The sequence below is a fragment of the Trachypithecus francoisi genome, unplaced genomic scaffold (assembly GCF_009764315.1).
Source record: "Trachypithecus francoisi isolate TF-2019V2 unplaced genomic scaffold, Tfra_2.0 Contig01579, whole genome shotgun sequence".
Classification (NCBI taxonomy): Eukaryota; Metazoa; Chordata; class Mammalia; order Primates; family Cercopithecidae; genus Trachypithecus; species Trachypithecus francoisi.
In genome coordinates this window covers 15,506,475-15,532,201 of record NW_022681442.1, presented here as the reverse complement: position 1 = coordinate 15,532,201, position 25,727 = coordinate 15,506,475, and the positions used below count along the sequence as shown (strand labels likewise).

General features: G+C 36.4%; 1 protein-coding gene across 1 annotated transcript in view; it reads left to right on the top strand.

The window, feature by feature from the left end:
• ATRNL1 (attractin like 1) overlaps positions 1-25,346 on the top strand; it is an 852,984-nt gene extending 827,638 nt beyond the window's left edge. Inside the window, exon 29 of the mRNA XM_033181738.1 lies at positions 20,987-25,346. Within this exon, the coding sequence (XP_033037629.1) occupies positions 20,987-21,108 (122 nt within the window). The 3' untranslated portion in view covers positions 21,109-25,346. The remainder of the gene's footprint in view (positions 1-20,986) is intronic.
• Positions 25,347-25,727: the final 381 nt, after the last annotated feature.

Sequence of the window (25,727 nt, the reverse complement as noted above, 5' to 3'; positions counted from 1 at the left end):
AGTGATGTTGAGCTTTTTTCACATATTTGTTGGCTGCGCAAATGTCTTCTTTTGAGAAGTGTTTGTTCATACTCTTTGCCACTTTTGTGGGGTTTTTTTTTCTTGTAAATTTGCTTAAGTTCCTTGTAAAATCTGGATATTAGATCTTTGTCATATGGGTAGATTGCAAAACTTTTCTCCCATTCTGTAGGTTGACTCTTCACCCTGATGATAGTTTATTTTGCTGTGCAGAAGCTCTTTAGTTTAATTAGATCCCATTTGTCAATTGTGGCTTTTGTTACAATTGCTTTTGACATTTCTGTCACGAAGTTTTTTTCCCATGCCTATGTCGGGAATGTTATTGCCTAGGTTTTCTAGGGTTTTTGTATGGATTGGGGTTTTACATTTAAGTTTTTAATCATTCTTGAATTAATTTTTGTATAAGATGTAAGGAAGGGGTCCTGTTTCAGTTTTCTGCATATGGCTAACCAGTTTTTCCAGCACCGTTTATTGAATAGGAGATCCTTTCCCCATTGTTTGTTTTTGTCAGGTTTGTTGCAGATCAGGTGGTTGTAGATGTGTGGCATTATTTCTGAGGTCTCTGTTCTGTTCTATTGGTCTATATGTCTGTTTTGGTACCAGTACCATGCTGTTTTGGTTACTGTAGCCTTGTAGTATAGTTTGAAGTCAGGTAGCGTGATGCTTCCAGCTTTGTTCTTTTGGCTTAGGATTGTCTTGGCAATGCAGGCTCTTTTTTGGTTCCATATGAAATTAAAGTAGTTTTTTCTAATTATGTGAAAATGTCAATGTTAATTTGATGGGAATAGCACTGACTCTATAAATTACTTTGGGCAGTATGGCCATTTTCACGATATTGAGTCTTCCTATCCATGAACATGGAATGTTTTTACATTTGCTTATGTCCTCTTTTATTTCCTTGAGCAGTGGTTTGTAGTTCTCCTTGAAGAGATCCTTCACATCCCTTGTTAGCTGTATTCCTAGGTATTTGATTCTCTTTGTAGCAATTGTGAATGAGAGTACATTCATGATTTGGCCACCTGCTTGTCTCTTGTTGGTGTAAAGGAATGCTTGTGATTTTTGCACATTTATTTTGTATCCTGAGACTTTGCTGAAGTTGCTTGTCAGTTTAAGATGTTTTGGGGCTGAGATGATGGGGCTTTCTAAGTATAAAATCATGTCGTTTGCAAACAGAGACAATTTTACTTCCTCTCTTCCTATTTGAATATCCTTTATTTCTTTCTCTTGCCTGATTGCCCTGGCCAGAACTTCCAATACTATGTTGCATAGGAGTGGTGAGAGAGGGCAACGTATAAAGACCAAAGACACTATGAAGAAACTGAATCAACTAGTGTGCAAAATAACCAGATAGCATCATGATGACAGGATCAAGTTCACACATAACAATACTAACCTTAAATGTAAATGGGCTAAATGCCCCAATTAAAAGACACAGACTGGCAAATTGGATAAAGAGTCAAGAACCATCAGTGTGCTGTATTCAGGAGACCCATCTCATGTGCAAAGACACACATAGGCTCAAAATAAAGTGATGCAGGAAAATTTACCAAACACATGGAAAGCAAAAAAAAAAAAGCAGAGGTTGCAATCCTAGTCTCTGATGAAACAGACTTTAAACCAACAAAGATCAAAAAACACAAAGAAGGGCATTACATAATGGTAAAGGGATCAATGCAACAAGAAGAGCTAACTATTCTAAGTATATATGCACCCAATAAAGGAGCAGCCAAATTCATAAAACAAGTTCTCAGAAACCTGTAAAGAGACTTAGACTCCCACACAATAATAATGGGAGATTTTAACACACTTTCAATATTAGACAGAACAATGAGACAGAAAATTAGCAAGGATATTCAGGACCTGAATTCAGCTCTGGATCAAGTGGACCTAATAGACATCTGCAGAACTCTCCACCCCAAATCAACAGAATATACATTCTTCTCGGTGCCACATAGCACTTATTCTAAAATTGACCACAAAATCAGAAGTAAAACACTCCTCAAGAAATGCTAAAGAACTAAAATCATAACAGTCTCTCAAACCATAGTGCAATCAAATTAGAACTCAGGATTAAGAAACTCACTCAAAACTGCACAACTACGTGGAAACTGAAGAACCTGCTCCTGAGTGACTACTGGGTAAATAATGAAATTAAGGCAGAAATCAAGAAGTTCTTTGAAACCAATGAGAACAAAGAGACATCATACCAGAATCTCTGAGACACAGCTAAAGCAGTGTTAACAGGGAAATTTATAGCACTAAATGCCCACATCAGAAAGCTGTAAAGATCGCAAATTGACACCCTAACATCACAATTAAAAGAGCTAGAGAGGCAAGAGCAAACTAATCCAAAGCTAGCAGAAGACAAGAAATAACTAAGATCAGAGCAGAATTGAAGGAGATAGAGACACAAAAAACCCTCCAAAAAAAATCAATGAATCCAGGAGGTGGTTTTTTGAAAAAATTAACAAAATAGATAGACCATAACTAAACTTAATAAACAAGAAAAGAGAGAAGACTCAAATAGACACAATAAAAATGATAAAGGGAATATCACCACTGACCTCACAGACATACAAACTACCATCAGAGAATACTATAAACACCTCTGTGCAAATAAACTAGAAAATCTAGAATAAATGGATAAATTCCTGAACACATACACCTTCCCAATACTAAACCAGGAAGAAGTTGAATCCCTGAATAGACCAATAACAAGTTCTGAAACTGAGGCAATAATTAATAGCCTACCAACCAAAAAAAAAAAAAAGCCTAGGACCAGAAGGATTCACAGCCTAATTCTACCAGAGGTACAAAGAGGAGCCAGTACCATTCCTTCTGAAACTATTCCAAACAACTGAAAAGGAGGGACTCTCCCCTAACTCATTTTATGAAACCAGCATTGTCCTGATACCAAAGTAAGGCAGAGACACAACAAAAAAAGAAAACTTTAGGCCAATATCACTGATGAACATCAATGCAAAAATCCTCAATAAAATACTGGCAAACAAAATCCAGCAGCACATCAAAAAATGTATCCACCCCGATCAAGTCACCTTCATCCCTGGGAGCTGGTTCAACATACACAAATCAATAAATATAATCCATGACATAAACAGAACTAAAGACAAAAAACCACATGATTATCTCAATAGAGACAGAAAAAGCCTTTGATAAAATTCAACATCCCTTCATGTTAAAAGCTCTCAGGTATTGATGGAACATATCTCAAAATCATAAGAGCTATTTATGACAAATCTACAGCCAGTATCATATTGAATGGGCAAAACCTGGAAGCATTCTCTTTGAAAACTGGTAGAATTCTATTTCATTTAAAAATGATTTATAATGTTTGAACATTTGCTAAGAATACTGTGATTACTGTTCTTTTCAGTAACAGTACTGTAAGTACTGTTGCTTCCTTTGAATTTTCTCAATAATACCAAAAAATTAAATTTAAAAAAAAACATTAGAAGATAACATGGGAGAATCTTGCTATGATCTAAGAGTAGGGAAGTCCTTTCCAAACACCGTATAAACATTAAGATGACCTTTAGCTTGAACTATATATAAAAGCAAAAGTTTGAAGCTTAAAAAATCAGCATGAAATGACAACTAGCAAATAAGAGAAATATTTGCAATACAGTATATTGTTGTTAAATACTTCTTTATCCAAAACTTTCACAGAGATACAAACTTGTAAATGTGTTTGACAATATTTTATTGACTTGTCAAGAGAATCAGTGCACAGTGTAGGTGTTGGGAATCGTTTTAGTGCTGTTTTGATGCTATTTGTTAAAAAACCTAAATTTTGCTGTAAGTTTTTCATGTTATGATTTAGCATAATCTCAGAGCTCAAACTGTACTCTCAAAACTTTAGGGACAAGAAGTAGTATGGTTCAGGAAGAACCAAAGTAATTTCAAAGCCAAACTAGTCAGTACTTGAAAAAGTCTAACTTTTGTGGTGGTTTCCAATGGAGAAAATGAAAATAATCCCTCTTCAGAATTCGGCTCTATGGACTGTTTGGGAGACTGAATTGTTCTTTTCCCATTTGTTAAACCAGGAAATTTCTAAGGCTCCTTCCAGCTCTCCAATTCTCTAGTTCCATGAATATCCTCATTATTATCATTACATCTCATTTTGCTTAAAGAATGCTAACATCAGTAGTCTCGTATCTTACATCTATCTTTGTGAGAAAGAGTAAAGAAAACTGAATTTGGTTTCTTCATGATTAATGCATTTGTCAAATTCATTCCAAGTAGCAAATTAATTTATTGTGTTTTTTCATGAATGCAAATTAAAGCTGTGCAAACTATTGTGGTAAAACTTAGCAGTCTTTTTTTATAAATTAAAGCTAACTGATTTAATGTTAGTGAAAGGAACTATATTCAAACACAAATTTTAATAACTTGGGTGGAAAGAAAATCTCAGACTTCATAAGCTTTTCCTTACATAAAATTCATGTAATTTGAACAGAAAGTCATTAAAATGTAATTTTCTATAGTGAAGCTTGTATTAATTACCTTGTATGAAAATCTGAAAAGTTACTGAATAAATGTCTGTGTCTATGCATTCCCTGGAGAGAATAATTATCTATTGATTAGTTAATTATCTCAAACCAAGGGTCCCAGGTTCAGTTTTTGGTGATCACTTTCTTATCTTTTTCCTGTTTGAATATTCTGATCAAAACCAGAAGTAAAACAGATTTTTTAAAAAATAGAGATGTATTTTGCTTCTGTTCATATTGATAATACAAAGAGTACCAGTATACATATGATCAAATATTTTTCAACTTCTTGGTTCATAGGACTTAATCAGTATTTCATGTATGTATTTGTGTTTGTGGGTATGAAAAGCACCTTTATTACTGGGAATAAGATTTTAAGAATGATTTTAGAAACATGTCCTTTAAACTTGATTCTCTCATACTTTTAAGATTGTTTAAGTTCACTTCAATGTGAGTGTCCAAAACAAAGTTATTTTCAAACTCACTGAACCCTTATGTTCTTCTTTAGTGTAACTATTCACAAATCCCATTTTGAATACTGATCCTGGAAAACATGAGAGAATCGAAATCTGTGTTTTCTTTTGATTTTTGCATCATGATTGCATTTTTACTCATTTCAACAAGGGGAAATTTCAACTTTTTATATTGACTAAATAAACAAACTATAGGGGCTAATTTATGTTTTTAAAAAGGAAAAATTTATAGATGCTATATTTGATTACACTTATTTCTTACTGGTATTTAGGAATTTGTGTAATAATAAACACTTCTCATTTTTAACATTAAAATTTGCAAGGTTCACCAAATTCTGAAGGTAATGCGTGATTGGAGTTAATGTTCACTTAATTCTGGGTCTAATCTTTGTAGTTGAAAAAGAGAAAACTAAGGCATAAATCCTTTGACTCATTCTATCTTATATTTATGTCATATTAAAAGTCATAAAAATGGACAAAACAATAAAATTTAAACTGAAACATATCCAAAATGTTTTCGCCTTATCTACTTACAAACCAGAGACATGCCAGGTATGAAGGAACCCAAGGCTTGAGTAGGTCAGAGGGTCCAATGAGTTTATCCATCCTCCAGACATGGTCACTTTCGGATTTTACTTTAAGAAAAAATAACTTTGGCCGGGCGCGGTGGCTCACGCCTGTAATCCCAGCACTTTGGGAGGCCAAGACGGGCGTCAGGAGATCCAGACCATGGTGAAACCCCGTCTCTACTAAAAATACAAAAAAAAAAAAATTAGCCGGGCGCGGTGGCGGGCGCCTGTAGTCCCAGCTACTCAGGAGGCTGAGGCAGGGGAATGGCGTGAACCCCGGAGGGGGAGCTTGCAGTGAGCCGAGATCGCGCCACTGCACTCCAGCCTGGGCAACAGAGCAAGACTCCGTCTCAAAAAAAAAGAAAAAAAAAAGAAAAAATAACTTCATGGAGGACCATTATAATTTTTGTGATGAATATGTGTAATATTTTTGTGTCCACTTTTTAGTTTTTGCCTTGGCTGCCTTAACATCTTCCTTCGAAATGTCAGCAGTGATTAGGCTACATTATGGGATAATTCATATGAACTCTCAAAGCTAATTTTGACTAATACTAGAACAAAACATATGCCAATATGTTAAAGATGGAAGTTGAACAGATTACTTTCCTATATAAAAATATTTTTTTTCTATGTTCACCTTACTTTTCAAATACTAATCCAATCTCAATATTTGAGGAAGGTTAAGCAACCTGTGAAAGACGCACCATTTGAAATTTGATGGTGCAGTTCCTAAAATCTTTCCAAAGAATGTGGTATAGATGCTTACATATTAAAATATTGACATTCTAGGAAGTTTAGGAAATATTTCCTCTGAACTTGAACTCTAGGGCTGTAGCTATGGTTGATAAGCTACGCCCAGTTCACACTTTAATGCCAGTATCTGTATTTTAACATTATTTTAATGTGACATTGTATGCCTTATTTCTTCTAAGCCGTACTTTTCCCAAATTAGTTAAAATTACTAAACGACGTGTTTTTAACCACAGTCATTCAAGAGATTTATTTGGTTTTCTCCTTCCCCAGAAGTTGCTTCGGTCATTTTTGATTGTACATCTGAATGTTGAAATATGCTCAGAGTTGAAATATAAACCTCTTCAGGTCGGATCATAAGCCTCAGAACGTGTCATACATCCCATAAACTTCAGAACTAGCCATACATAAGCTTCAGAACTAGTCATACATCCCACGAAGAGCATCTTAACTGATACTGATCTGAACAGTTCAGTCCAACAGCCAGGCGATTCAGCCACCTACAATTCAACTATTGGTTTTATTTGAATGAAAATCAAATTTGGGGTATAATTGGCTTAGCTAAAATATTCACCTGGGTCAATTTTGGTCACATAAGTGATTCTGCACAAAGATATAACCATATTTTATCTCGGGCATCTCACTCAACATTTTTAAAGATAGCATTTTTTAAAATCTGCTACAAAGAGTGCATTAAATATACAACTAAGAGTCATACTGGTGGATGGTAAATGTCTGGGCATGAGCATTATGAGTTAATGTGTTTTTGTACGCTGACTTTTCATCTTTGCAGATTATTCTAACTCTCTAGAAGTAATGGGTAGCCCTTTGGCACTGTGGCTCACTGGCTCAGGGTCAGTATTTTTACTTCTCCATCCTCTTCTCAGTTAGTACTTGAACAAAGAAAGAAAAACAACTGGTCTGCTACTTCCAACTCCTGAAAGTGAAAGAGGGACAAAATATAATTAATTTAAATATGCAGTTATTCATAGAGGATTTGCTTTTGTTCTTATAATTAGGATCCCAATTTGTCAGATGCTTTAACAACATAGTCTTACAGCCTTTTACTAAGGGAGTGGGGAGGGGTGAACATCCAGGTTAATTATAAGCCATATATTTGTCTTTTCAAGATTTGCTTTTACATTGCTTTAGGGCAAATGATAAATATCTTTGCAAATAAAAATTGTAGTCTGCATTTCTCCAATTTTAGTAAGTGAAAGTTGGGTTTAAGAGAATATGAAACTAAATCTGATTAAATTATACTTTTTGAAACCTAACAGTATCTTACTTCTGCTGCACTGCACTTTCTTAGATTTAATGCCTCTAAAGTATAATGATAATATAAGTTTCTTTTCTTTATTTAAAAATAAAATGATTACTCTAATTGTGGGAACTCATGTACCATTGGGCTGAAAGTCAGAGACAGCTGGATGGTGAACTGGCCCCTTGCCCAGACCTCAGAGGAAGATTAATTTGAAAACTCTTTACAGAACACAGCCCAGAGCCTACTGCTCAGAAGATCTTGCTTTAATCAGCCATTGATCATAAGAGATTCCCTTTACTGACCTGAAAGCAAGGTGTTTTCATCTTCATGCCAGCTAAGGCACTTACTGAAAGTAGGTACACGGCATCCAGAGTGAATATGCCTAATAAAGAGAATAAAGTTTTCCTTCTCTCCCCACAAATGACATTCTGTAATGACATGTGCTAATAGTTTCTATCTCCATCCATCCCTTAACCCATCACGTTGCCATCCTATGAAGAACCTATGGTTAACAAGGGCCCCTTTCTGCAGATACACATGTCAAATGACCGAGGAAACATGCCGGCAGGGATTGTGGAACCAATCTATGAGAATTCTCTTTGTGTCTGAAAATACCATGGAGTGGATGCAGGGCAGTATTTACCCCCCTGGATATAACATCAGAAAGTTCCAGATCACTCTGAAGTCTGTTCTCTCTATGATTTACCTGCCTGTGGAGTTTGAAAGGTCCTCACTAGTGCTGACTCTTTCTGACACTTCTCAATCTATAGTAGCTCAGAGGCCACTTTGATTGCTCCCAAAGGCAAAATGGGGCACCATGACACTTTTTTCACTCAAAAGGGCCAGCATTTATGGGATATACTCAGTCAGATTCTCAAAATTGCTTCAGAGAATCCTCTGTTAGATTAAAGGAGGTCATTTAATCAAACAACTTTCCAAAAGTCCCTGTTTTGAATTACTGGAGAGCATGTGTACTATCAGGGTCCCAGATCACTTAGCAAACATCAGAGGAAAGGTTTCAGGTCTGTTTTGAGAAGTGTACTGTCCAAGTCTACTGCTTTTTCCTTCAGCAAAGGAAATTTATCAAGGATCAATTTGGCTACAGACATACCTGTTTTCGTTAAAATGCCTTTGGCCATTACATTATCTATAATAACTTTCAGTAAGGTCTAAGCAATTTATAATAATATTAATAGAAAAAAATCATGATTCTCTACAGCATTTTCCCTTCCATTTCATCTGAATGGCTACAAGTGAGTGTTTGCATAATTTTTTCTAGTTTTTTTCTTCCATTTTGCCATGATATAGTTTTATATGGAAGTTATAAATTTATTCTACCAATGGAGTTTGTTAATATTTTGACTTTGCAGAGATCACTGTATATTTTCTATTTATTTTGACGTCAAACTTTTAAAAATATTGACTGCTAGGAACTTAAGAGAGCAGAAATATCACTTTGAAAAATACTAACATTCATTTTTTCTAGTTGATAACTTGTCTTTTAATATTCATTGTGGTATATCTGTGCTATGTAATATTATAAGCCTGGTATCTGTCTCCTATACTTTCCTATACCCTCACATAATTACTATGGAAAATTATTATGTGCATCACTACCCAACACTTTAGCCTTGACTTAAAATTGTAATATAATTTCTTATAAATAGGTATCTGAGCTTAAAAAAAACAACAGATAAAAATGCATTCCTGTTGGTTCTAACTGTGCACAGATCCCTTGAGAGAGATCAGAACTCATGTGGAAGGTGAACTGATTCTTCCGTTTGGCAAGCAATTCCTTCAGGAACTGAGTTACGTTTATGGTGGGACTTCCAATTAGAAAATGAAATTTTAAAACAAACAAACAACCAGGCTGTTCAGAGATGGCTAGACACAAGATCAAGTCCCAGCCAGGTGTTTGACATTGCCCAGTCTCTTTACTCTTGTAATGTGAAACTTAGAGTCAGCTTCTTCACTAGTGTTTTTGGCATCATAGAAACGGCACCTAACCATAAATACAAACCATAGCTGATGCTACCAGTGCAGTTCTCATTCTTGTAGAACTATGTTCAGTCCTTCTCAAGTCATTAACTAACAAGACCAAATGCACATTTCTAGCCAGGGAGTCCTTGAGCCCATCCAGTCCCCTGACTTTACAGCAATGCTGTGGCAGCCCACTCTGCTGCCGCCTGCAAGCACACATGGAGGAGAAGCCAGCAGGGATGTCCAGGTCCTTGCCCATGGCCTGATGAAGAAAGGCAGCTGCAGTCATGAATTCGTAGAACCAGAGTGACCTTAGCAGCCACCTACTCTAACTGCTTTCCAAGAGAAATTTCTCAAGAGACATGCTGAATTTCAAGTCAAGAACAGCTTGGAAGCCACAAACTAAGCTGGCTTACAGTTGCCATGGAATTTTGGGACTATTTGCTGCAAACAGAAACAGGATCCACAGGTTATAACTAGCTACTGGCCAGTGTTACAGAGCTTGTGGACAATCTCATTCCTGGTTTCTCCTACCTCTCTTCATTTTCCTGTGTTCTTCACCATCAGCCCTCCTCTGGGTCTTCTCCCTTTCTTACTCTAGTCTTTCTACCAGGGAAGCCTCATCCACTCTAATGGCAGAGTGGTAGTTTTCCACCCAAGATTTGCACACACACCCCCGCCCCAGCTGAGTGGCGGAGAGGTGTTGCCCGGCAGCAGTTCTTGCTAATGGCATGGGAACAAAGTGTTTTAGAGTGGGGGTACCTTTTCCACCTGCTCATCTTCTGCCTACCATGTAGATGCCAATGCTCAAGGCATTGGTGGATGCCCTGGATTGAAGATGACAGAATTGTCATCGGTCTGAGACCCTAAATAATGCCATAGACCAGAGCTAAGCTGTGTTCCTCTCTATCCCCTTCCAGACAGCCTGCCACCATTCAGCTGCAGTCATGAATTCGTAGAACCAGAGTGACCTTAGCAGTCACCTAGCAGTCATGAACTTTACGTCATGAGAAACAAACTTCGATTTTGTTAAACCCTTGAGATTTCAGGCTTTAACTATTGCAACAGCTAGCATTCCCCGCCTATATAATCATAAAATCTTCATATTCCATCTACGGCAATTACTCCCAATTCTGCGTCTCTGGCATAGATTTTATTCCTAAGCTTCACACCTGCATATCCAAATAGACAGGTCCACTATAATGACCTGCAGGTTACCAAATTCAGTATGTCTGAAGCCAAACAAATGATCCACTGCTTTCCCACACACCCTGCCCATTCCTGTTCCATCATATGCTTGTGAATACCAATTGTATGCACCCAGGTACTCAAGAGTGCCCTGTTTTATCTCCCATAGTACTCTCTCCTAAATATCTATCCTGTCCATCCCCTTTATCTCTCCTTATTGCCATATTCTTATCTGGTTTCAATAATAGTAGCCTCACCCCCTACTCCAGTCTGTCCTCCATGCTACACTGTCTCTTTGAAATAAAGATCTGATTATGCCTCTCTACTCCTTAAAATCCTTCCATGGCTCTTTCTGCCTTGCACATTAAAAATCAAAGTCCTAGTGTAACATCTAAGACCGTTTTATGGACCCTTTGCTGCTGACCTCCTGTCTTCTCTCTTACCATTCTCCTATCGTTCCATTTACAATGTATGTCCCGAAGTTTCTCAAATATTCCTTCTCTCCATGCTGCTGATTTTGTAGTTTCCAGTATCCAGAACACACTACACCCCTCCTGCCAGTGTGCTTCTTCCTCTTCATCATTCAAATCTCAGTTCAGAGATCATGTCTCTTGGGAATCGTCAACCTCTACATTCCCCTTAGAGATCACACCTCTATCTTTCTTTTCCTCGTGGCTTCTGCCTACTTCACAGGGTTGGTCTCTGCACCATTGTCAGCAAATCTAGGAGCTCTTGCATCTTAGCCCTAGTTTGATGTTCTTTGAGAACAGCCAGCTACAACACTGCCTGCAATATGCCCTCAATACGTGTTTCTCAATTTAACCTGTATTGTCACCCACTCCTAACTGCATATCCTGATAAAATAATGCATACATAGTGCGAGGGTAATGCCTGGCTTATTGCAAGCATTCAGTTGATGTTAACAGAATCAATCATGGTTTTTTGTATTATTATCATTACTGTTTTTATTACTATCAGCAATTACTCAATGTTTTTGACCATAGCTGATTTCACATCTCCACTAAGTTTTGTTTTCCTTTTTCTTCTAGTTCCCAATCATGTGGGAGACATTTGCACCAAAGTAGCGACTTCCTTCTTCTAGCTGCAGATAAGCAGAGTGCAGGTCAAGGGATCTGGAGTCGTGGGTTCAGGTGCCACCACTGTCACCAGCTGTGTGGGCATGAACTAGTCATTTAGCCACTCCCTGCCTCATTTTGGCCATCTGTGACATCAGGACAAAAATAGCTTCCTGACCCACTTCAACAGAATAGTTTTGAGAAACAACCTAGATAATGAATGTAAAAGCATTTTGTAACTCTGAAAAATGATAAAAGTCCATTATTAGTAGTATTTCCAATGACATGGGCAATATTAGTATAAACAAATGCTTTCTCTATTGAATGTTGTCGTTCCTCTATTTTGCCATTATCACTTTCAGTTATTTTTGCATTTCCTAATGAGTGGACAACACACGTAAGTCATGTATTTCCGCATGAGCAAATTCTCATTTTCATCATCGCAGGCATCACATAAATTCTGCTTTGAGGGCTGTATACAGAATCACCTCATTGATGATATTGCTGTAAATTGGCATTGTCTTTGAGTCTATCTTTCTAATAATTTTTTCCTTACACGGCATTTCAACCCATGGCAGACATACTGATTTTTGCATGAATGAATGCTTTTACAGATACAGGCAAAATCTTTGAGTGCCTAGAGTTTTGTCTACTATTTCCTATTTGACTTCAAGCTTCTCACTTGATGTTAATGAGAATGACGATGATGATGATGATGATGAAGATTGCCATTTTTGAACTCTTATATACCAGGCATTTTTAAGCCCTTTTACATTTAATCCTCACAATGACTTGGTCAAAAGAATTCATGTGCTAGATCCACTATAATGTAAACTCCAAGAGGTACAGAATCTTTCATATATCATCGGTTTTGTTCACTGCTAAATCCTTGGGGACTAAAGCAGTGCCTGGCGTATAGTAGGTGCTCAGGAAATCATTGCTTCTCAAATGACTTTTTAATCCTCAAGTCTTTGGAGTTTTCTGAGCATTTATAGTTTGACTGTGATTTCTTATTGGTAGTAACAGATTATTATTGAAATTATTAACTAATTTTATATAATACATTATAGTTTATAAAACACTTTCACATACATAAGCTCACTTAAGGCAGCCAACGACATTTTTCCACTAGAAACACTGAAATACAATGTCTCTACCAAATGAAAAATAAAATATAGCCATTATTACAATACCACCATCATTCCATTTCTTCAATGAGCAGTAAGCATTTAAATTAAGAATGACTAGGGTTTACAATAAGGATTGTCAAGTATCAGAATTGTTGGGGGTTTTTTAATTGAAAGAAGAAAATACTAGAAAATATTTCTGCACTTGACTTAGAAAGAAGGAATTTCCATTTGAGTTCCAAATTTACTTAATCATCTGGAAAGGTAGCTGCAAGTCTGATTCTGGTAAGTGTTTGTGTCTCCAAAATCAATGGCAACAAAATATTTTAAATAAACCAAATAAAGTTTTTGAGTATGTAATTAGAAAATAGAACTGATAAGATCACTTGCTGAACTGAACTGATAAGAACAGTGAGAATTTGCATTAAAAACAATGATTTGAGACAGTCATGGTCATGATTTACTCAGCACATTCTACCCAATGAGAGAACAATTCGTATCAAAGTGAGGGAGTGCTCAGCAATGTTATAGAAAGTGTTGGATAAGGTGTCTGTGGTGCTAGAGTAGGATAACATTTTCTATAACTTGAACAGTGTGTCTTTAAATGAAATTGTAAAATATTATGATATGTTAAAGGCCAAGCAAAATTTTATAATCAGAATACAATAATCATTTGTATTTAAACATTGGCATCTGTAGTTGTCACTGGTTTTTAGTAGGTGAGGGGAAATATCTCTTCAAATGATCAGACAAGTATGACTAGTGCATTTGTCATTCCAGTGTCTTCGGCACTTGAAGTTTTTCCATTTTTGTTCAACAGTGTCACCTTTGGAGTTTTGCCTAATAATGACTTCACTTGTGCTGGCCTTCCAACAGATAAATGAAAATGGAAATGCATATTTTCTAATTATGCATCCAGCCTTAGTTGCATATTGGCGAGGGTGGCCACACTGAATGTTAAATTAAGTCTGCACAATAATTAGAGTCTATGTAACATCAAAGTTTCCCAAAGTCACTTTCTTAATCATGTGAAGGATAGCCAAGACTGTGATCAGTAGTATGTAGCTATATACGATCAGAGGAAAAACATTTAAACATCCCAGCATGGTATTTCCATTTAAATCTGATTACAGTGAAATAAAACTGTAGCCATTAAAGGTTTAGAAGAACTACAAATACAAGCAGTAAAAGAAGACAGATAGTAAATGAGGTAGTAAAACATTTCGGCAGGGCAAACAGTTTATAGCACTCATTCAGTCGTCCTGAAGCAGACTGTACAATTCACTACAGACCCAGCACCATTCCCTGAACTCCACTTAAACCTACAATTAACCTTTCACGCCTAATGAAGCTGTTTTCCTGGAAAATTAAAATATATAGTGGTGCCTGCTTTTACACAGACTTCGGAGGAGAGCATTTCAAAATGAATGACTTTTCTGAGGCTTTTGTTCAAATGTAAAATGGAGGTGCTATGTTTGTATATAAAGTGGGAATGTTCTTTCCAAGGCAATTTCATTTGATGTGCAGTATTTTATTACTGTACTTATTAATTGTTCTGCATAATTGTAAAAAACACACATCAGTAATTTTATGATTAGATTGTTACTGCTGAAGTCTACTATTACCATTTCACTTCCATTAGGGAAAACTAGAGTTTTGCTAACAATAACTAAATTCCTGATGTTTCTCCTTGGTGGTTTTCATTGCAAATTTAGTGGTTTAAAAAGACATGTTTACCATTTAATTATTTAGCTGTTATTTACATTGCTGTCTCTTCAGGTCATGTTTTCACATGTTTAAAGATAAATAAAATTCTTAAATTTCAGGAGTCATATATTGTTTTTTCCTAAGGTTGCAAGTGAAGGTCTGATTTTGGTGTATGTTCTACTTATTTACAACATAGCTGTGGGGTACTCCCACATTCATTTCAGCATTATTCACAATAGAGAAGATATAGAAGCAGCTATATGTCCATCAATGGATAAAGGGAAAAAATAAATAAAGAGAATGTGGTCTTTATAAACAATGGAATATTATACAGCCTTAAAAAGAAGGAAATTCTGTCATTTGCAACACAAGAATGGAACTGGAGCATATTACGTTAAGTGAAATAAGCCAGGTACGGAAAGACAAATACTATATGACTTCACTTATATGTAGAATCTAACAAAGTGATCTCAGAAATTCAGAGTAGGAAGCTAATTACCAGAGGCTAGGGGAAGGGGGAGGGATGGTGAAAAGGAAGGTGTTGATCTAAGGGTACAAACTCCAGTTAGACTGGAGGAGTAAGTTTTAATGATCTGTTGCACTACATGGTGACCACAGTTAATAACAATGTATTATGTATTTCAAAACTACTAAGAGAATAGATTTTTAACATTCTCACCACAAAAAAAAGATGGTAAATTGGAGAGGTGATGGATATGTTGATTAGCTTGATTGAATCTTTCCACAACGTATACATAGGTCAAAACACCACACTGTATCACATAAATATCCACAATTATTTGTCAATTAAAAATAAGCTTTAAAAATAGCTATGGTAACTCTTGGCATCCAACCCAGGGACCACTGAGTTGTGCCCATTTTCTGAGGGAAATTACTATGGTCCTGAAGGAGCCTGCTTCCTTTAGGGCTTATCCTGCCCTGGGTGAACAAGAGCAGCCACTGGGGCTACTCTCTGTTAGCAAGGACCAGTTTGAAACACCAAGAGACCATGGATAATGGAATAGGAAACAGAGGGATGGTATGTTCCTTCCTATGCGCTTTATACTTCCTATTTTAATCATCTAAATGTCATAGTGTCTGGTGTTTAAGCACTAAAAGTACAAAAAGGTAAAGCTTATAATAACTATTGAAACCCCAGCATTTTTTTAATCTACTGATATATTTTTATGTAAATCCTGCTAGCCTGCAGCATCTGTGCATCATCTTTACATGGTAAATGAAATTCCTTTGGACCACCAGTCTAAAATAATGAATTGTTCCCCCAGTTAATTGTATTGCTTTGATAACACAGAACTGTGCTAGGCCTAGAGAACACAGTAAGTGAATTTCATCAGAAGATTTGTGTGACATTTTGAAAAATGATATTCTGGAGTGACCTGATTTTAATGGAACTCTAGCGGCATGCAGCATGGGCCACTGCCCAGCATCTGACTAGGAGGAAGCACTTCCTCCTATGGCACAAGGAGTGCGGGATCATCCCCAGAAGACCTCTTACTGGGAAAAATTCTCAGGAAGGTCAAGAGAAAGTGTGTGCCAAAAATGGCAACACGAAGAACCTATTGATAGGTTGCTTTTCTTTTATTGATACGTATCTTTTTTAAAACCCAGAAAAGATTGCAAACGACCCTTATGTCTTTACTGCCAGTGTGAAAATAAACCAAGACCAAGCAAATGAAAATAAGCAAAAGCTGTGTATTCTGAGTTTGCTATAGCAAGAGAGTCAACCACTTTCACTTGTGTTTTGGCGGAGACTCAAAGACAGGCAGGAGTGGGAAAGCTTTATCGTGAAAAAAGGGAAGCTTCAGATGTGCCCTGATTAGAGGCTGTTGGCTTGTGGGAGCTGTAGACAGGCTAACTAGAAGTGGGGCATACTACATGGTTAGGGGTACATATTTGGCTTCCTCTGGCTGGAAGTGAGGACACAAATTAGGGAAGCTGTTATTTATTAATCAAGTCCTGGCCATTTGGGGCCATTCATGACAGGGATTACAGTTTAACTTCGTGGGTTATTACTAGAGATAGCAGTCTGACTTCTTACAAGTCAACATAGCAAGCTGGCTTCCTGGGCTGATTATTGCAGATCATAGCTTGGTTTCCTGAGCAGGTTGCCGCAAGTTGTGGGTCAGAATTCTATTTATACATGGTCTGGGCATTATCCTTATGTTCAGTATCTTACCAGAATATAACTGCTACATTTAGGGGATGGGGGAGGTAATACTGTCTTTGTGAAAAACCTATTGACTTGGCTTTTCTTTTTATCAATTAAGAAAATTAGATTCCCTACAATAACAAAGTGTGCTGAAAGGCAATGACAGAGATTACTTTCTCTTTCTCTCTCTCTCTCTCTCTCTCTCTCTCTCTTTTAGTGAGTCTTCCATACACACTATCGAATTCAATAAGATAGGGGCTTTGTCTCCTTTTGTTCATTCTTGTATCTAGGTTCTCTTGTAGGTTGAACGAGAATGTAGCAACTTCTGATTTTTTTTAAGGTTCACCTTATATTTAACATGAAGAAATGCGAAAGTGGTAATAACTTGATATTTAAGGCACACACACATATAAATGCAGTTATTATGATTGTTATCCTGTTCATAATTAAATTACAAGATTTATAAAGAAGAGTAACTCATGATGGGCCACAAGCGGTGGGGTCCAGTAAAGGACCTAAGCCAAATGAAACATCGTTTGGCCCATCAAATGGGCAGACAAGACTTTGGGCAAGTGGCCCTGAGTGTTCTCTGTGAGTGCACCATGGTTAACACTTAAATATCTCTGCCTAGAGAAGTGCAAGTCTTTCTACATACACATTGCCATTTACGCAGCTCTGAAAATGCAGTTGATACATTTTCATAAGAAATGACAAAAAGCTGTCAAATTAAAAATAAGTATGATTTGCAATTTTATTTGTAAATTAAGAACTGAAATATGATTTATGATTTTCAACTGAATGTGTTTCCAAGTTTCAGAATCATTAGTAAACCCAGGACATGTTGTGAGAGACATTGCTTCATTTAGGTTCTGGACTTCATGAAATACAGCGATACAGTGGCAGTTTTGAATTAGCATAGAATTTCCTGTTTTGGCAACTCAAACTGTTTACTCCTCTCCTGATGATATATCTTCTTTAACGATAACGTTTGCATTCACATGTAAACGGAAAGTATTATTTTTTCAGAGCTTATTTGGACTACATCATGCAGTAGTTTGATGAATAACATGATTTCATATTTGGATGTTGTGATCATTGAAATTAGTGTAAGTAGTCTCTGTCCACATTAAAGGAGACATATATTATTTGTCATGCTTGGCTGTCCCTGGATTAGTTGGTGCCAGGAATAAAATAGCAGGAAGCTGTAAATAATGACAGAAGTATGCCAGAAGATCAGTGGAAACTTATGGTCAGCTTGAACTCTTAGTTAGCACCACCACAATCTGTGATTTTAAAAATAATAACAAGGTCCTTCGGCTCCGTTAATTAAACAAATAATGAAATAATTATTAACTACCACAGCATAAGTGTAATAAAACATCTATATTGGACTCTTTAGAAGTTCCCATGTGCTCTTCAAAGGTCAAGAAAACAGTTTTTATTTGAACTTTGAACTTGTAATAACTCTAAAAAATTCAGAATGATATTTAATATCCTGAAAGAGCAAATTACTTAACAGCAGCCCTTACAAGGTAAATCTGTAAATTTATCAGGTTAGCCAATGCTTATTGTAATTTTGTAATTTCTTTCCTTGCTAACACCATCAATTTCTCCTTCTCCACAAATCTCTTCTCTTCTGTTTTCAAATGTACCCAAGGCTCCCTTTTCCTTTAAATAATACACTTACATAATCCCATGCATCCACATATATTCCATCTGACCCTGCTACTTCCGTTAGGTAGATAAGCTTACTTATCTCTTCCCATTGCTAAGCATCTTAAACATGGAACTTATGCCTGCTGGCCGCACTTCCCGTCACTCCATTCCTTGCTTAACTTTCAGGCTTCCATCCTCAGTTAGATACAGAAATGACTCAAAGATCACCAGAATCTTCTCTGAGGAAGTCTAATGGCCTTTGCCACAGGCCTTACCCTGCTGACCCGTTTGCCACTTTTTACAGACTCCTTGGGCTTGGCCCTCCCTTAACTCCCACAACACTGCATTAGGCTAGCTTGCTTTCCTCTTACCGTCCCCACGTCCCTTTACTGGCATTTCTTTCTGTCCATCAATCTCTGAATTCTGTTCCTGCCAGGAAATACATGAATCTTACCTAGAATTAACCGACCCACAGGAATAAAATATTCAATGATATTCTATGTAGGATAAGATCTGAAAATGATCTTCCTCTAAGAGTAACATGTGGAGAAGAGGTCAGCTCAATTCAAAATCAGGTCTTCAAGACCTTGGAGAAAGGAAAATAAGCCAAAAGTCCTTTTGTGGCCTTTTCTTAAGCAAGGCCAAACAGTCTGGCCTCATGGTTTAGTATGGTGATTTGATACATTTGGTTTTACGCAAGAATTACATGGGACTCAACATATATGAAAATGATTCATATGTAGCTATGATAAGCCAAATTATCTGATTGAGCCATTGCTTCTATAAATTTAAATATAAATTTACTATCCCTGAGCATCTTACCAAGTGTTCCTGACCATCACTGAACAAACAATATAACAAAGCGGATCAACATAATTAAACAATATACTTTTTAAATTACCTATGATAGCTACAGCTCTGCATTTGTGGTCACATTCGGTTAATAATACTCAAGGTCCATTTCTAATACTTAAGACACTTGTCAGCTAAATGTCAAGTGATCTTTCTTCCATGTCCACTTGTACATAGCATAACTCTATCCATGGAGTGCTTTTATACTTTTTAAAACAGTTAGTGAGAATGAAAAGACAAGCCATAGACTGGGAGAAAATATTTACAAAACACATATCTGGTAAAGAACTGTTATCCAAAATCTTCAAAGAACTCTTAAAACTCAACAGAAAGAAAACAAACAACCCAATTAAAAACAGGCAAAATATCTGAACAGGCACCTCACTAAAGAAGATATACATTTGGCAAAGAAATATATCAAGAGTTGCTCAGCATCATATGTCATTAGAGAACTGCAAATTTAAACAACCGTAAGATACTGCTACACACCTATTAGAATGGCTAACCCCGAAAACACTGACAACAACAAATGCTGGTGAGGTTGTGAAGCAATAAAAACTCATTCATTGCTGGTGGAAATACACAATGGCACAGCCACTGTGAAATACAGTTTGGCAATTTTTTTTTACTAAATGAAAACATAAGCTTACCATATTATCCAGCAATCAGGCTCCTAGGTACTTATGAATTGAAATGTTATGTTCACATAAAAACCTGCACACAGATGTTTTTAACAGCTTTATTCACAATTACCAAAAATTGAAAGCAAGGACAATCAAGATGTCCTTCAGTAGGGAGTGCATAAACAAACTATGGCACATCCGCACAATGGAATATAATTCAGCAATAAAAGGAAATGAGTTATCAAACCAACAAAAGAGAGATGGAGCTATGTTAAATACATATTTGTAAGTGAAAGGAGACCATCTGAAAGGCTATGTACTGTGTGATTCCAACCATACAACGTTCTGGAAAAGGCTAAACTACAGAGACATTAAAGAAAGATCAGTGGTTGCCAGAGACTTGGCAAAAGAGAAGGATAAATTGGTGAAGTACCGGGGGTATTTTAGGGCAGTGAAACTATTTCGTATCATACTTTAATGGTGGATACCCTGCATTATGCAGTTGTCAAAACCAGCGGAACTATGCAACAGAAAGAGTAAACCGTAATTTAAGTGACGGACTTTAGTTGGTAATTTTATCTCAACATTGGTTCAATTTTTCTGTAAACCTAAAACTGCTTGAAATGTTTTTAAAAATCTTAACATGACTAGTTTTGTTCCAAAAAAAAAAATAGTGACATTGAAAATTTCTAGTACCTCCACAGCAAACTTGTGTTCAGACATAGAGAGGAAGGCTTAGGGTCATATGCACAACTAGATGTGATAATTTGTCAAACACTGATTTGATTGTTCCAAGTCAGAGTCAGTTAACTTTCTTAGATCTTTGTTCTTCTTCCTTTGTGAAGTTCACATGCCCAAGTCAAGAAACATATTAGGTAAAGGGCAAACTACTTGAAAACTTCCAGTAACAGCCAAACGTGTGATGACTAAATGAAAAGCACTAACAAACAGGGTCCTTCACCACCACTGTTGCCATCCCAGAAATGTCTAAGCAAGCATTTAAATGCTTTTCTCTTTTCTTCCAGGCCTTGCAATTGCCAGTGCCCTAATAGATATTTCACAACAGAAAGCTTCAGATAGTAAAGATAAGACTTCTGGAGTCCGGAATCGAAAACACCTTTCAACACGTCAAGGAACTTGTGTCTGAGAAATGGAAACCGCTCCTGTATATTCTGTACTGTTTTACTCTGGGCTTCTGTAACGCTGTTCTATGGCCTCGGATTTTATGGAGGCAAATCTCTGCATCATCCCGAGCCTGAGTACAGTTTCATTCCAAATGGGCAGTGACCCAGGTGGCCAAAGACTGTTCATGAGTTTTATAAAAGTATTGATGGTCACAGGTGATAAAGTCCGTTCTTACCACTATCTTAGGCTTATTATAGCTAACATTAAACTACTCTGGAAAAAGATGTATATCGTTTCTTAATGAAGATGAAAAATATGTAATTCATATAAATCAACTGTTTATATTCCAAGACTTTAAAGACATTTTTTAATGCCTGAATGATGAGAATTGTACAGTTTTTGCCTCATAAGCAAACTTGAATCACCTGTATATGAATAGGGAATGAACACATTGCAATGGCTTTAAATGCTCTTTTATCTCGTTGTAAATGTGAAGGCAAGATTTTGATGCAGTAGGATGTAGGTAATGTATTTAAATATTTCACATGACCATATCGTGTCCAAACTCAGTCTGAGAATGTGACCGCTTTCCATCTAACTGGAATGCAGATCAGAATGAGTTCAACTCATTCTGTGCAACTTCACAGGAGGTTTATTAGAATGCTCAGTGTAGAGGACATTCCCGTCCTCCATGCCAACTGCCTAACTCATTATCAGAGCTGATAGAGCATGGAAAAACCTGTCCAGCAATCAGTTGTTCCCCTCCTTCCAAAAACAGCCTCCAATGCCACGACCTGAAGAGAGCCAAAATGGTTATTTTACAGCATACAAGCTTCTGCTCCAGTATGATAATTTTTAGTTGCCTAAGAATCATTGGATCAGACCTAAATGATCCATCTGCATTTTTATAAGAATGAATCTTTCTTTGCCCTTCCTCTCCTAGCTGCTAGATTTTAACTACCTTTTACAAATGTTACAAAATATATTTTAGAGGCAACGTCTCTCAAGATGACCTGAGTTCCTTCCTGCCAACTGTTCCACTTACAATACAAGTAGAGAAGAGCACTGGCTGGCAAGCATCAACAGAGTCTTCCTCCTAACGTGAGCACATCCCTGCAATGAGAAAAAGTCTGTGGTTTAGAAAATATGATCATGGTTGCCCACAGTCAGCATACTCTTAATGACTCAAAATTCTGAATTATGGCAGAAAGGAAAAATAAAACAGACTTCACATTAGAACATAGAATCATTTACATCCTAACACTGACCACAGTTCACTAAAGCTCAGTAGCATTAACAGATATAGTTAGGAAATGCAGTTTCCTAACTTCAGGGTGACGACAAGATATGTATAACAGTGACAGAAATCTCCAAAGCTGCTGTATATGATATAGCTTTGTTAAATATGAAGGTCATTTAAATACAATTGATGTTTAGTACTATATATGTACTTTTCACATTCTTTGGATTTCTGGAAGGTAATGACACCTTACTGTTTACAGCTAATGCATAGTTACTTGCATGCCATGGTTGTACAGTAGCAGACTACGACCCTATTGTGATATTAAATGTTTATTTCATAATGCCATCTCTACATAGCTTAATTTGATGAGGATTGAATGTAATATATAACAGGAATGATTATACAATATGTAGTTGCATCTTATATAAGATTGCTAGGTTGCATCTTACCATGACTATGTCATTATTTTGATAATTAGGCATTTATGAATTATAGTATATATTCCTCATGTTGGCATGATAATTTTGCTATTTTCCATGCATTAAAAATAAGACAAATTCTTAGAGTAATTTTAGTAATTTTATCTATAATCTGTGGGGGTTTTTGGAGGGGGAGGCCACTGGTTGTTTCTACTTCCCTATAATATTTTCTCTCTCAGTAAAGGAATGAGCTAAGTTTGTAAATGTCTCCTAAAAACAATCAAGTAATTTTATTAGCTTCTTTTGGACCCTTTAAATGTTGACTTCTCCCATTAAAAAATAAATTGATATAACTAGTGATTACAAAGATATAATCATTTTTTAAAAGTGATGGCCCAATGTATTTAATTCTCTAATAATTGTCACAAGAGAAAGCATACATAATAAAAATACAAAAACATACAGATTTAGATGTAAAATCTATATCAGCTGTATTTTTAGGGAGGCTAAGCAGATGGTATTACTGTGGAAGAATTATCAAGTTTTATTCACCTCAAATCCCACTGGGTTCTTAAAACTTGAAAATTCAAATTGTAGAGGATTATGAGACACAATGCAATGTTAACTTAAAGTCATACTATACCTTTCTGGGCCAAATATTGCTAACTCTGTGGCTAATTATGCAATTAATTCTCAACTTATCAAAGCTTTTTACTGGCAATAAATTCTTTGCCCTCAGGTGAAGTGGATTGAAAAGACATCAAGGATCAAGGATAATCACTTTGAGTCTGTGTCTTGGTTTTTCCCCCCTACATTCCAGACACTTTAAATTTGGATGTTTTCATTTTTTTTAAAATAAAACCACACAAATATGCAGATACTTTCCCAGAATTTCTCAGTTAAATGGCTGATTCTCTTGAAAACTAACCTTAATGGAATTGTAAACATTTCAGTTTAGAATGACTTTGAAAAATTCCTTAGATTTTAGGATGTTTTATTCTACCAAATATGAAAAAATAAATTGGTTAAATACAATGGAGTTTTAAAAATTAACCTGGGGATTCTATTTGAACTAGAAAATTCCTATCGGAAAAAAATTTGCACATACAGATTCAGCTAATAAATTTTAAGAGGATTAGGATTCTCATAATTGCTTTAAATGAAAATGCATTTTAGTGATACACAGAGATGCCATATACTATAGTGTTCAATAAGAAAACTTCAAATAGGACATGTTTAAAAAGGTAATTGATCCTTGCTTTACTTCCCAACATCTCATTTTCTTTTGGCTGCAGTAAGATAGAGGTGACTGTATGGCTGCAGTTCATGGCATAAGGTCATTTAGGGTGCACACTGGCACATAGGCTGGAAAACAGGCACTGGACCCAGCTTTCAGGTGTGTGATGTTGGGTGCGTTTCATCTTTGAAACTCAGCCTTCCATCTGTAAAGGGCGGCAATGGTGCCCACCTTTCGAGGCATTGCTAGGCTAGATGGTAACACACAAAAAGCTCCCATACCTGGGACCTTGATGCAGCATAGCTGGCATTAACAACTGTGCGGACACCGGGCCACTCTTTTTCTACCAGTTGTTTTATGAATCCACCTATTAATTTTCATCCATCTTTTCATCATAGGTAAAGGTCAATCAGGTTTTTCAAAAAGACTCCCTGAATAAATTAAGTTCCTGTATTTCTAAGATACAGGAATTTCTACGAAACGAATTTGACATTTGGTCAATAAAGACTTAAACTCTTCTTAAATCTATACAGTTTTAGGAGAGTATTTCATAAAATTACTGACTGATGACATTGAGACAAGAGCATCAATTATCACCTTTCACATACAAATTAGGCAGGACAGGGTCAGTGCTTACATTTTGTGGTTATACATGATACATTTTTTTCAGTGAAGATAAAACTATGATTTGAAAGGTGTCTTATATTTTTAAAAGATTTTAAAATCTTTTTTTAAAAACTTTTAAAAAAAGACTGATCAAAGGAACTATTTCTACCCGCCTATGCTCTTTTTAAATGTCAAGTTTCAAAACCCATTTTTCATACACTAGGGTGAGTTTGAAATTTACCTGATTACAAGAATTGCTTGGGTTCGGGCAGATTCCCACTTTGACCTCTAGAGATTTAGATTCAGAAACACTGGGGTAGGCCCTGGAGAGCAGTACTCTTAATAAGCTCCTCAGTGCTTCTTACCATTAGGCAAATTAGGGAAACGGCATTGGGTCAAAGTGCTGCCTTTATCGACCATTAGAGGGAGTTCTTTAAATAACGAAGTTATTGCTCTAATTCAAAATGCGTTAAAGAATTTTCCAAGGAATACAAGCCATCTGGTTGGTGTTACAGCAGTGTTTTCATTAGAGTGTACATTTAACATTTTAGTTTTATCAAAATTTTTTGAAATTAAGAATTAGAACCAGAGCTCCTATCAGTATATATGTACGCAGGTGTGCATGCCAGTGTTAAAAACAGATTGTGTAAAAGTTCAAGCCCATTTTAGAAAGCCAACATTTTATGTTATAATGTGCTGTTAATCAGGACTTTATTGAAATAAAAACATTGGCTCTTCCAACTCCCACTGCCAAATGCAGTTTTGTTTTGTTTTTGTTTTTCTTTTAATCCTTTCATGGTCGCACAGGAAAAAGCACTGAGAACTTGAAAAAGCCTCTCTCCATCGAAGAGGTGATTCTAAAATTTGTTACTGAATTTTGACATTCAAAATACATTTTCCCCTTTTCCTCTTCACCAGATTTGCACTGACCTTTCCTGCATGTTCTCTGTGAAGGGCGTGCTGAGCACTTGGAATGTTCCTGAGAATTAAAGGCAAAACTCACAAGGCCTAGCAGCTGAGATCCTAGCTATAATGAGGGTCTACGCCACAGGACATGTGTTATAGAAATTGCTCTTACTTAGAGTAAAAGTCAGCTCTCTGAGACAAGGGCAGCTCTGGCATAGCTGAGTCTTCTG